The following is a 13,515-nucleotide window of genomic DNA, read 5'->3' on the forward strand; positions in this document are numbered from 1 at the left end:
GTTAAAATGAAGTTTGGTAGGGAGATGCAACATTAGACACTAAGATACAGTTTGGTAGGTTGAGTTAACACTAGTTAAAATGAAGTTTGGTAGGGAGATGCAACATTAGACACTAAGATACAGTTTGTTAGGTTTAGTTAACACTAATTAAAATGACTTTTGATAGGGGAGACAACATTGGACATTAACATACAGTTTGGTAGGTTGAGTTAACACTATTAATAATGAAGTTTGGTAGGGAAATACAACATTAGACATTAACATACAGTTTGGTAGGTTGAGTTAACACTAGTTAAAATGAAGTTTGGTAGGGAGATGCAGCATTAGACACTAAGATACAGTTTGGTAGATTGAGTTAACACTACTTAGTTAACAATCTTTATCAATACGAAGTTTCGTATGTTTGTTTGTTTCGGATATTTTTACAAAGCCACACAACGACTAAATGTACTAAACTATCTAACTTTCAGCTGATAGACTACAGAGAATGCAGATAGTCAAATACACCCACCGCCAACTCTTGAGGAATTTGACAGTCACTCTTACAACGCACCTATGGCTCCAAAGTGGGATTCTACGCCAACGGATGGCATTAACCCCTAGTTCACGCCCGGTCAAGTTTCGCGGGGAAAGGAATTGACACTGGAATAACATGCAGCTTGGAAGGCAGAGATTCAAGCGATCTTCATTAGTACTAGTTTCAATCAAACTCCAAGATAGCTTTTTCTTCTTCTTCTTTTTTTTTTTTTTACTTTCATCAGTTAATTAAGACTTCAATGTCATATTTCAAAACCTTAGTGGAACAGTTTGGTAGAATCATCAAAAATGTCCATCTGAATATTTCGAAATCGTGAAAGAATCTGAGAAAATGAAATACCGTTTTTCGTGACGAGAAATAATATAATATAGTTATTACACCATATATTTTATCAAGGAAAGGGACGACATAATACTAATATATATAACTAAACAAGAAAAAAGTTAATCATCTCTTTAACATCAGGCTTGAAATAGAATATTTCAAAACCTATAATTTAGTGACAAAAAACAACAACAACCAAGAATGGAAGCAATAGATCGAAAATACTACTTGTGAACCTATAGCTAGTTTGACCAATAGAAAAGTTTAAGTATTTGATCGTTTGTTTTACTAAACAGTGCAGTAAAAGTGATATTAATAAACAACGGAGCTTGTAACATGTAAAAAGGCTTCAACATTGTTCACAATTGGCATTGTTCCCTACGTAGTTACTGTCTTAAATTTTGGTACACAGAATAATAAATAAGGGGGAAAAAAGCTGAGTAATAATGGATGTAGCATAAGTACTTGAAACGTGCCTGAAAATAATTAAAAATAGTTATAAATAACACTTACGCACGACAAAATGTTAGTTTTGACACCCAAACGACCTTGACGAGGGGATCTACCTTTGTATACATGAAAACATAAAGGTTTAGGGTTGATAATAACTACGCCCTGTGACTTCCAACCAGTTTGGGCCGAGATGACAGTATACTGGCATTTTGGGATGCCGAAAGAGACCTCTTCTGGAGGATGTATACAACATTAAGAAACAACAACTAGTCTACTCGAATATAAGCGTATCGCGATGAACTCTACTACGGAATTTAACTAATTTGTATTGTATACTTTGAATATGTTTCTCATGAACAAATAAGGAAGTTAGTTTATACTCTTCCATTATCAACATCAGTCACAGAAATAAAGTTTGTTTGTTTGTTTTGAATTTTGCGCAAAGCTACACGAGAGCTATCTGCGCTAGCCGTCCCTAATTTAGCAGTGTAAGACTAGAGGCAACTCTTGGGCTACTCTTTTTACCAACGAATAGTGGGATTGACCGTCACATTATAACGCACCCACGGCTGAAAGAAAGAAATAAAGAGTATAGCACAGTGTTCAGAAAACGGATCGGTTTGGTTGTTCACCAGAAAATAGAACACGGAACAGATTACGAGGAGTTCCTACATAAAAATATATTAACCTTCAAATTACTGATTTGTAAAAATATATTAACCTTTAAATTACAAGCTTCTAAAGAATATATTAACCTTCATCTTACAGACTTGTAAAAATATATTAACCTTTAAATTACAGGATTGTAAAAATATATTAACCTTCATCTTACGGACTTGTAAAAATATATTAACCTTTAAATTACAGGCATGTAAAAATATATTAACCTTCAAATTGCAGGCTTGTAAAAATATATTAACCTTCAAATTACAGGCTTGTAAAAAATATATTAACCTTCAAATTACAGGCTTGTAAAAAATATATTAACCTTCAACTTACAGGCTTGTTTTTATAGTGTTCACTACAGATGAGGTGCACTTAATGCATAATATTGACAAATTTAATGTTTTTGCTGTTACAAAACTCTGTGTAAAGAATGACAAAAAAACGAGATAAAATCATTTGTTTTCTATGTAAAATATAGAAACCCCAGCTGAGATTAATCGCAATATTAACTTTTTTGTTAACATTTGTTGTGTGTGACTCGCGTGTTACTACAGCTTATTTTCCAGGGTATATCACTATCTCTGTAAGTGGTTGGCATCAAGTGACTCTTAGATGTCCAAACTTTAGCATATGGTAGATTAGCTCAAACAAATGGAATGTCAACCTAGGACAGGGTAAAGATCTAAGGGAAGGCAAAATGAAGATGGAGGGACAATATAATGGCGGAAGTAGGAATCAGATGGACATGGTATGCTAAGAATAAGAAATACTGGAATGAGCTGACGGAAAGCTACATCCACCATGGGATGACTGCAGTTTAAACAGATGGAAAGTTCAGCTCAAGTCATAATGGTCATTACCTTAATGATGTGATATATATATATATATATATATATACACATTACTCTCTGAATGTACAGTCGATCAGAATTTCTCAAACTTTGGGAGTTGCTATGATGTATCACAAACATTAATGTGGTGATGAATTTGATTCTGAAAAATTACTTATATTTATTGATGATACTGAGGTCTTGGTGTCGCTGGCTGTGAGGATGATGATGATGCTGCTTTACAAAAAGAGTTAGATCATTTGGTGAATTGGGTGAATAAGTGGAAGAGAGCTTTTAATTATAATAAATGCAAGGTAACGCATATGGGATATCATAATGTTAATTGCGAGTATAATTTTGATGGAAATAATCTTAACAGCGGTATGGAAAAAAGTAACTTGGTGTTCTTGTTGATTAATTTCTTAAACTATCCAAGCAGTGTGCTGTTGCTAGTGGTAGGACAAGTGGGATTTTAGGTTGTATCTAAATAAATATTGAATACCAGTCTAAAGAGGTTATAATATCATTGTATAGGTCAATAGTTAAGCCACATTTGGAGTATTGTGTTCAATCTTGGGCTCCTTACTTTAAGGATAACATTGAAATGTTGGGAAGGGTTCAGAGGAGAGCTACTAGGATGATACCTGGGATGGAAAAGTTGTCATATGAAGAGAGGTTGAAATCTCTCTAACTGTTTTCTCTTGAAAAGAAAGAAGAGTTGGGGGGGGGGAGATGATTGAGGTGTTTAAGATGTAAAGGTAATTGCTAGTGTTGGTGCATAATTTTTTTCCATATTTAACAGTGAGAACAGTAGGATTGGGGGACACAAATATGAATATTGGCAGGGTAAGAGTTATCTTCAGCTAAGACAGTTTTATTTTTCTAAGAGGGTAGTTGGCCTTTGGAATGGGTTGCCTTCAGATGTGGTGGAAGCAGAAAATTTAAGGAAGTTTAAAAAAAGGTTTACTAAATATTTCAATGATAATGATTGGTTTTGAAGTGTTTTATTAATAGTTTAGTGGATGGGTAGGCCTTGATGGACCAAGAGGTCCCTCGTTGTTTTTCAATTTTATGATATGTTTACGTTATAAGGAATCCTGTAATTACCAAAGTCATCGATTCGCAAACAATTTGGCACATAAGTAGTTTAGAACGATATATTTTCTAAGAGCGGTGGTTTTCATCGCTATCATAATAACAATGATAACCTAAAGCTTAATTTAAAGTTTATAGAACTAACACGCAGTTTAAATGGATAATAAAACAAAAGATAAGACTTGTAAAATAACTGTACGTTGTTAAATTGGCAACAAAAAATAGTGTACAGTTAAAGATGCAAACTAACTTGTATGTTGTACACGTGAAAAAGCATGAAAAAAAAGCAAACATAAGTGATTATTAAGAAGCTAAACATAGAGCTCCTCAATGCTAAAATGTTTTTTTTTAGGAACTTTTATGTTTTATGAATTCGTCTTTAGGGATTCATTTTCATATGTTTATTATACAATTTATAGGGCGGAAATAATACCAAACAACTCATTGATAAAATCTTGTTTTGAACTGCAAAGAACAAGTTGTACAGAAAAATAAAAACGATCAGTTTATGAACTTTTTTGAAGTGCTATTATTTTTCTAAAACTATAGTTCCAACAGTAAACAACTGACTACTTGGACTTCGTAGATTTTCACAGTTAAACACTGGAAAGAAATCCTTGAGGTAAGTTCTTAATATAATTAATTAAAATGGCACAGTTCGAAAACAGAGATAAAGTTTGCCAAACAAATCAACAAAAAATACTTGGTGCAATTTGCCAGATCATTGTTAAATACTTGGTGCAGTTGCTAAATTATTGTTAAGTACTTGGTGCAGTTGCTAAATTATTGTTAAATACTTGGTGCAGTTGCTAAATTATTGTTAAATACTTGGTGCAGTTGCTAAACTATCGTTAAATACTTGGTGCAGTTGCTAAACTATCGTTAAATACTTGGTGCAGTTGCTAAACTATCGTTAAATACTTGGTGCAGTTGCTAAATTATTGTTAAATACTTGGTGCAGTTGCTAAACTATCGTTAAATACTTGGTGCAGATATTAAATTATCGTTAAATACTTGGTGCAGTTGCTAAACTATCGTTAAATACTTGGTGCAGTTGCTAAATTATAGGTATCTTTGACAAGTTTTTTTTTAAACATTAATGTTATATAGTCCCAAAATAACTATATTTCTATTCATCAAATGTACAAGAGGATGAAAACGCGACCTCTGGAGATCTCTATATGTATTATGGCTTGTTTTATGGTATTAATAAATGGATTCAATGGATATGCTTTTAATTTTTTTAAATTTATGACGTTAAAAAACTGAGTAAATTTGTTTTTAAAATATGTTTAATTCAAGACAAAGGCGTTAGTTGGTTTATGTAGAAACAGATTAGAAAATACAATATACATTCACAAACAACACTGCGCGCTTATTGTGATCTGGTTATTATCAGTGATAATGGATAAAACAATACATACTACTGCAAAAAAAAGATAAGAGTCATATTTGTTTTTACCTGTTGGAGAGATTGGCTAACTTGATGGTGTTGTTGGAGCTGAGAAAACTGTTGATGCTGATGGTGTGACGACACGTGAGTTTGGCTGGGGGACGGCACCTCCTTTCTTCCGGGGGAAGGGGACGAGTGACTGGTACTGTTTGGGAGCATTGGGACTGGTGGACTGGGCCTCAGCGGCAGTCCCGACGAATGGGATAGGTTTACCGGAGCTCCGGGTCCAGGACCAGGTCCGGGACCCGCCCTGTTGGAAGTTGTTAGGGAATTCATGTGGTGGTTTGGATGATTTGGGGGTATGGTGGGCACAAGTGGTGTCTGAAACATGGCTGAAATAAAAGAAACAAGCATTCCTTACTATAAACAAGTGAAATGATAAAGTCAGCTCACACAGACAAAACTTTAAGGTAAGGATAAGTTCCACGTTCAGAAAAACATAAGCATCTCTCAAAGTGGACTTGCGCAAGTATACTTAACTCTCTAAATGGATATCCATAAATACAGTAATCTCCCTAAATGGATACCCACAAGTACACTCATCCCTCTAAATGGATACCTACAAGTAGTGTCATCTCTCTAAACTTTCTAAAGGAATACCCACAACTACAGTCATCTCTTTAAATGAATACCCACAACTACAGTCATCTCCCTAAACTTTCTAAAGGAATACCCACAACTACAGTCATCTCTTTAAATGAATACCCACAACTACAGTCATCCCTCTAAATGGATACCCACAAGTACTGTCATCTATCTAAATTAATATCCACACGTACAGCCATCTCTCTAAATGAATTTCCACAAATACAGTCACCTACCTAAATGGATACCCACAAGTACTGTCATCTCTCTAAATGAATACCCACAAGTACTGTCATCTCTCTAAATGAATACCAACAAATACAGTCATCTATCTAAATTAATATCCACACGTACAGCCATCTCTCTAAATGAATTTCCACAAATACAGTCACCTACCTAAATAGATACCTACAATATAAAGTCATCTCCAAATAGATACACACAAGTACAGCCATCTCTCTAAATGGACACGCACACATAAGTACAATCATCTTTAGATGGATACGCACAAGTACAGTAAACTTTTTATATGGACACATTCATATAGGTACTGTCATCTCAAATAACTTCAAAGAACGGTTATATGTCTAAATTATTACACACATAGACTTAAAATCACATTTCTAAATAAACACTTATAGTTCTAACTCTCATATAATGTTAGAAATGAAAGATTTTGATTAGTATATTTGTCCAAGTATTTACTAATATATTAGATGTTTCAACAGAAAAACGTTATGCGTTTTGTTCAGATGTTTCATTTTCGTGTGTTAAAACACATGCGAGGTGCTTATCTTGTCGCTATACACATCCGTGTGATTACTTATAAGCACCTGGTATAAAGAAATCGGTATCTGTAGATGTTCTGTTTAAACACGTCTTGTATGTTCTGTTGATTTCTGTTTAAAATACCCTTTCTGTATTTGTGAAGCTTTTAAAATTGATATTATCTTATATTTCATACTTATGAACATAAATATTGTTATTTTCCGATGATGTTTGTTTGTTTTTGAATTTCGCGCAAAGCTACACGAGGGCTATCTGCGCTAGCCGTCCTTAATTTAGCAGTGTAAGACAAGAAGGAAGGCAGCTAGTCATCGCCACCCACCGCCAACTCTTGGGCTACTCTTTTACCAACGAATAGTGGGATTGACCGTCACATTGTAACGCCCCCACGGCTGAAAGGGCGAGCCTGTTTGGTGGGACAGAGATTCGAACCCGCGACCCTCAGATTGCGAGTCGAGTGCCATAACCACCTGGCCAAGCCTGGCCATTTTTTTTTTTCTGATGAAATAGAAAGCTATGGGTAACATAAATCAAGAAATAAACTTATGGAGAAAATCTAATATAAAAAAAAAAACATCTTGAAAACTGGTTGTAAAAACCTTAAGAAATTATGCATCTTGTATCCATAAATCAGTGTTAGACAGACAAAAGTGGAACGTGGTCCTTCTACTTTTAAACTGTGCACAAAATTTCAGGTCACTTCGCGAAAACTTGTATAAAAATTAGAAACGGATGCATTTTGTTGGCTTTTCATGATAATACCATGCAGGCAAAAAATCATATTTTGTCAGTTTTGAAGCGTAAATATATACGAGATTTTGCATTATATATATCCATAAACACTTGAATCTCCAATCATCTCTCTACATAAACCTCGAATGTCCAAACATCAGTACATAAGAACTCGAAACACCAAACATTTATACATAAACACGTGAATGTCCAACCATCTCTATACATAAATATTCGAATGTCTAAACATTAATACATAAACACTTGAATAACCAATTATCTCTTTACATAAACATTCGAATGTCTAAACATTAATACATAAACACTCGAATGTCCAAACATCAGTCCATAATCACTTAAATATCCAATCATCTCTTTACGTAAACACTTGAATGTCCAACCATCAGTGCATAAACACTTGAATAACCAACTATCTCTTTACATAAACACTCGAATGTCCAAACATCAGTCCATAATCACTTAAATATCCAATCATCTCTTTACGTAAACAATTGAATGTCCAACCATCAGTGCATAAACACTTGAATAACCAACTATCTCTTTACATAAACACTCGAATGTCCAAACATCAGTGCATAAACACTTGAATATTCAATCATCTCTCTACGTAAACACTTGAATGTCCAGCCATCTTCCTCCATGTAAACATACTTGAATCTACAACCATCATCAGTAAATAAACACTCGAATGTCCAAACATCAGTGCATAAACACTTGAATATCCAATCATCTCTCTCTACGTAAACACTTGAATGTTCAACCATCAGTGCATAAACACTTGAATAACCAATTATCTCTTTATATAAACACTTGAATGTCCAACCATCTCTTTACATAAACACTTGAATGCCCAATCAGCTCTCTACGTAACAACTTGAATGTCCAACCCTCTCTTTATGTAAACATTTGAATGTCCAGCCGTCTCTCTATGTAAAAATTTAAATGTCCAATAATCTCTCTACGTAAACATTTGAATGTCAAGCCATCTTCCTCTATGTAAATAGTTAAATGTCCAACCATCTCTCTGAATAAACATTCGAGTGTCAAGACATCTCTTTAAATTTGCTTCGTCTCTTTAATACTTAGACAAATATTTTAAAACAACACTTTAAAGGCCAACAATTATTTTTTACATAAGTCGAACATACATAACAGATGCGAGTAGAGTTTTTTTTACAAATAAGTTTATGTCATTCTAAACGACTGTAAAGAAGACCATAAACAGGAAGAGGCATCTCTCTAAAGTTAGTCGTATAAAGAAAGTAAATCTTATCCCTCAGTATCAGTAAGGGTTCATTAAAAAGTAAAATAAGTAAATCACAGCAGTTTTTAACGATATACAGTTACCTGTATTTTATTACTTTAAAACAATCTTCTGTAATGGATATGTACCCGTTTCGGCAATCTCTTACGAAACAACAATCACTACAATTAATGGCCGTATCACTCCCACATCATATCTATTCAAATAGGCATTATCGATTTGTTTGAAGAGCTACCCTGAGGACTTGACTTAATGAATAATGAATGCATGGATAAATGGCTTGAGGCTCCAAATTTCCTGCGCACTGGAGGAAATGGGGGGGGGGGAACTATTGTTGCTCTCAAATATGTTCTTGTGGGAAAGTTTGAATGTGGAAAACACGACAGAAAGACAGTGAGAATAAAAAAAAAGACTGTTATTATCAGAAACCTGTACTACCACTACATAATCGGTCAATCCGTGGAGTTGGATCATTTAGAAAATCAGAAAATTCAATAACGCCTGAATAGGCGGATAAAAATAAAGGGAGGGAAAAAACAAACTAGATGAGTTGATTTGTTTGTAGAAACAAGAAAAAAATGGATTTAATAAATTCTAACTGAGTTGATACGATTTCAAATAAGTTTAAAATAGGTCGAATGTGATTCATTTTATCGATCAAAACTTGCCCCGCCTTCATAATTATCTCTGAGAAAGTGGATGAAATTTATTAAACACTTTCTAGGTGAGTTGTAATCTTCTACCTAAACCGTATTTCAAACAACAATGCAGTATGTAATACATCCAAACTCGATGCTCACTTTTCTTCCACCGAAACCGTATTTCGAAAACATAGCAGTATTCAATGTTCCCAACTATGATGCTTACTTTTCTTCCACCTAAACCGTATTTCGAAAACATAGCAGTATTCAATGTTCCCAACTTGAAAATTACTTTTCTTCCACCTAAACCGTATTTCAAACAACAATGCAGTATGTAATACATCCAAACTCGATGCTCACTTTTCTTCCACCGAAACCGTATTTCGAAAACATAGCAGTATTCAATGTTCCCAATTATGATGCTTACTTTTCTTCCACCTAAACCGTATTTCGAAAACATAGCAGTATTCAATATTCCCAACTATGATGCTTACTTTTCTTCCACCTAAACCGTATTTCGAAAACATAGCAGTATTCAATGTTCCCAACCTGAGAATTACTTTTCTTCCACCTAAACCGTATTTCAAACAACACAATATCAAAGATACATTCAACCGTGATGCTTGATCGATACTTTTTACCAACTGATAGGTTATACATAAGGTTAAGGTTTAAATTACAACTGTTTAGGTTACTAATGTTCCATATAAACCAAATAATTTGAATATCATGAGTGTTACTGGTACATAAGTTGAAGATAATTTTGAGTACTGAGATAATGAATTTTCAACTTACTCAAAATTTAGCAGGTAGCTTGTAATTTTAAACCCTAACGATCTTTCATACGTCATCAAATAAGATCTTAACACACCCAACGTCTTGTGTTAGAGAGACAAACACGTGTTTTTTTTCTTAAACACTTTTTCGTGAGCTTATCAGGTGATTTGAGGGAAGCGAGGATACGTTTCTCAACTTTACGCATCGCCATCTAGAAACTTGCTAATATCTTACTGAAACAGAGCGTAATTAAAACAGGATTCGCGTCTGTGAGTGAGCTTTTCAAATATATTGTGAAATATAATGAATTAGAGAGATTATCCAGAGATAGGCACTGTTAACTCACCTATAGCGACTCACCAAGTTTCATGCGTTAATTAACTTGTTCTAAGACTATCATTATCTAAGAGGTTGTATGCTTATTTAAATAAAAACTATAATGAAAGCGAGATGTGCTGATTCTAAACTCTCAAAAGCGCTAATACGTTTATCCGCTGCGTCAGGTAATTGCAGGCAAAATCTGACAAACATACCATGTGTAGGTTAATGCTCTTTGTCTCTTATCAACGGATGTGGTTCTTCACTAGAGTGGATGCATAAGCTAGCAGCAACGGAAACGACAAGATTCACATTTCCCTGCTTAGAAAGACACAGAGAATCTTCATTGATGCTAACTCCGGGTCCTTTAGAGCCATAATGGAAACTTAAGGATCAAAGTACAGCATTACCAAATAAATGATGCTCGAACTTCATGACTCCTGTTGCTAAATGTTTAAGTAGTCATCAAATAACACAACTGTCTCTCGTTGCCAACTACTCCTATGGTTTTGAAGAAAACGACCTAAGCTGACTCTCTAATGTTCACAGGAAATTATATGTATAATGCTGCTGAAATTACGTAGATATATATAATTAAGGGAACTATTTTTTTACATGTGAACATTATTTTCGTACGTTAAAACATGTATAAAAACACGCACTTTATAAGTGTGTACATGAAAAATTGCGAAACACTTAATCAGTATTATGCAAAATATTTTATATATAATTGTTGCCCTGTGTTTAACGCAATAAACTGGAAGGGTCATAATACTGAGAGTAGTTGTGTTCTGGTATCATTAAGTACGATAGTACTTAATAGTATGGATCATGATGGGAAAAAATGGCGGACATAAAAATTGCTTGTTTAAAACCACATTTGAAAAGGTCTGAATATTAACAATTACTATTTCACAGCACTTGCTGAGCAAAACTAAAGCTTATTGTACTTCTAAAAGCCGCCTAAATCGTTATATACGTGTTTATGGAGTGAATCAAAATTTAATTATTTCAACGAATTTTCATCTAAGTAAGTAAGTGATTTTCTCAGACAAGCGTACAGAAAAAAATGACGAACCTTATCGCTCTAAACCTTTCACAGAGTTCTTCCGTCTGAGGTCACGATTCGATTTTATTACTCATCAGGATTTCTACCAACCTACCCTAAAATCTAATTATATGACCAAAGTAGCGCATCGTCCGTTTTATACACACGTATATATACTAGTATCCTTTTTGGTACAAGAAAGGAACAATTAGGTATACGCGCGCCCCACGCTTGCTATTGCTGACGCAGATGAAAAAAGAAACAAAATGTTTATACCTACTTTGGCTCAGGCTAATGTAATTAAAGTGATTTGCCAAAAGTAGAGATAAAATTTTAAGTAACTCGATTTCTGTAGTTTTGACTTTGTTGTTTCAGTACTTTTTGTAGCATTAAAACTTTCTATATTACTATAGCTAAGCTAGGCTACGTATATATCGATCTTTACTTGTATTTATAAAATTATTTTTTTTTGTATTATATTTGTAATAAAATAAAATCTACTGCATGGAAAATCGACAAATACTGGTGAAAATAAACTGTATGTCAGATCTGCAGAATGACGTACACACAGAACTTTCAACCTTCTGTGAAACTAACTTCTATCTTTTTAAATAATATTTAGGTAATAATAATATGAAGAGAACCATCTCTAAAGATGATTTGTTGGCCTAGTAGATAGCCTAGTAGCCTGGTAGATAGCATGCCGGGCTGTATATCGAAAGGTCCGAGGTTTGCCCCTCAATTTCACTGAACACGTTCCGCATTTTCAGTCAGTCCCGTAATTCGGTTCAGTGCCGGACAAAGCTCCTATGGCGTAGGGTGCTGTTTATTGCTTACCTTTTTTACCCAGCTATACCTGAATTCTAGGGAACTTTGACCCGAAAGTTTAACTCATGTGCGCATAAAATGGCGCTTAAGGCGATAATTCCAATATTTAGACGTGATTTTTATTTTACAAAACTCAAAATATAGCACAACGTTGTACTTCTCAAAATATAATAGAAAATACTTCATAACTCTCAAAATATAACAATAAACCTCTTCATAACTCTTCAAACATGAGATCATAACTAGGATTGCCAGATGGAGCTTCTACTTAATACTCTCAAGACCTAAAACACTATTTCATAACCTCCAACACCTAAAAACACTATTTCATAGCTCTCAAGGACTAATAGCACTATTTCATAACCCTCAACACCTAAGAGTAGTATTTTATAACACTCAATACCTAAGAGCACTAATTCATAACTCTCAAGATGTGAGAGCACTATTTCATAGCTCTCAAGGACTAATAGCACTACTTCATAACTCTCAATACCTAAGAGCTATACTTTATATTCTTAATACCTAAAAGAACTACTTCATAACTCTCAAAACCTGAGAGCACTATTTCATAGTTTCCAAGGACTAATAGCACTACTTCATAACTCTCAAGACCTAAGAGCACTACGTTATAACTCTAAATACATAATAACACTACGTCAACTCTAAAGACGTAAGAGCACATACCAGGATTGTTCACCCATTCTTGTAGTGCCTTTTGTAGTCGCCGAACATGTAAAGGTTTGCTAGCCATCCCGACTAAGGCCATGATTTCCAAAAATTCTTCTTCTCCGGCCTCACAAAGTTGTTGGACATCGTCCCCTCCTAGAGTAAAATTATCGATTTTTTAGTAAGCCTTTTATCAATATTCATTCTGATAACATTATTATTTATTAATCTATCTATAGAGCATGTTGTCTCCATTGTAATCAAAAAGTATTATTTATTAAGTTATCTATAGAGCATGTTGTCTCCATTGTAGTCAAAAAGTATTATTTATTAATCTATCTATAGAGCATGTTGTCTCCATTGTAATCAAAAAGTATTATTTATTAAGTTATCTATAGAGCATGTTATCTCCATTGTAGTCAAAAAGTATTATTTATTAAGCTATCTATAGAGCATGTTGTCTCCATTGTAGTCAAAAAGTATTATTTAT

At 34.1% G+C, this 13,515-nt stretch overlaps 1 protein-coding gene across 3 annotated transcripts in view; it reads right to left on the bottom strand.

Annotated features, from left to right (window-relative positions):
- LOC106463619 (NGFI-A-binding protein 1-like) overlaps positions 1-13,515 on the bottom strand; it is a 90,484-nt gene that overhangs the window by 67,897 nt on the left and 9,072 nt on the right. For all 3 annotated transcript variants that reach the window (XM_013923668.2, XM_022391154.1, XM_022391153.1), the window contains exons 2-3: positions 13,044-13,181; positions 5,369-5,691 (exon numbers count right to left, since the gene is read on the bottom strand). In XM_013923668.2, the coding sequence (XP_013779122.1) occupies positions 5,369-5,691; positions 13,044-13,181 (461 nt within the window). The remainder of the gene's footprint in view (positions 1-5,368; positions 5,692-13,043; positions 13,182-13,515) is intronic.

Source organism: Limulus polyphemus, unplaced genomic scaffold, assembly GCF_000517525.1.
Source record: "Limulus polyphemus unplaced genomic scaffold, Limulus_polyphemus-2.1.2 Scaffold1447, whole genome shotgun sequence".
In the NCBI taxonomy this organism is placed as follows: Eukaryota; Metazoa; Arthropoda; class Merostomata; order Xiphosura; family Limulidae; genus Limulus; species Limulus polyphemus.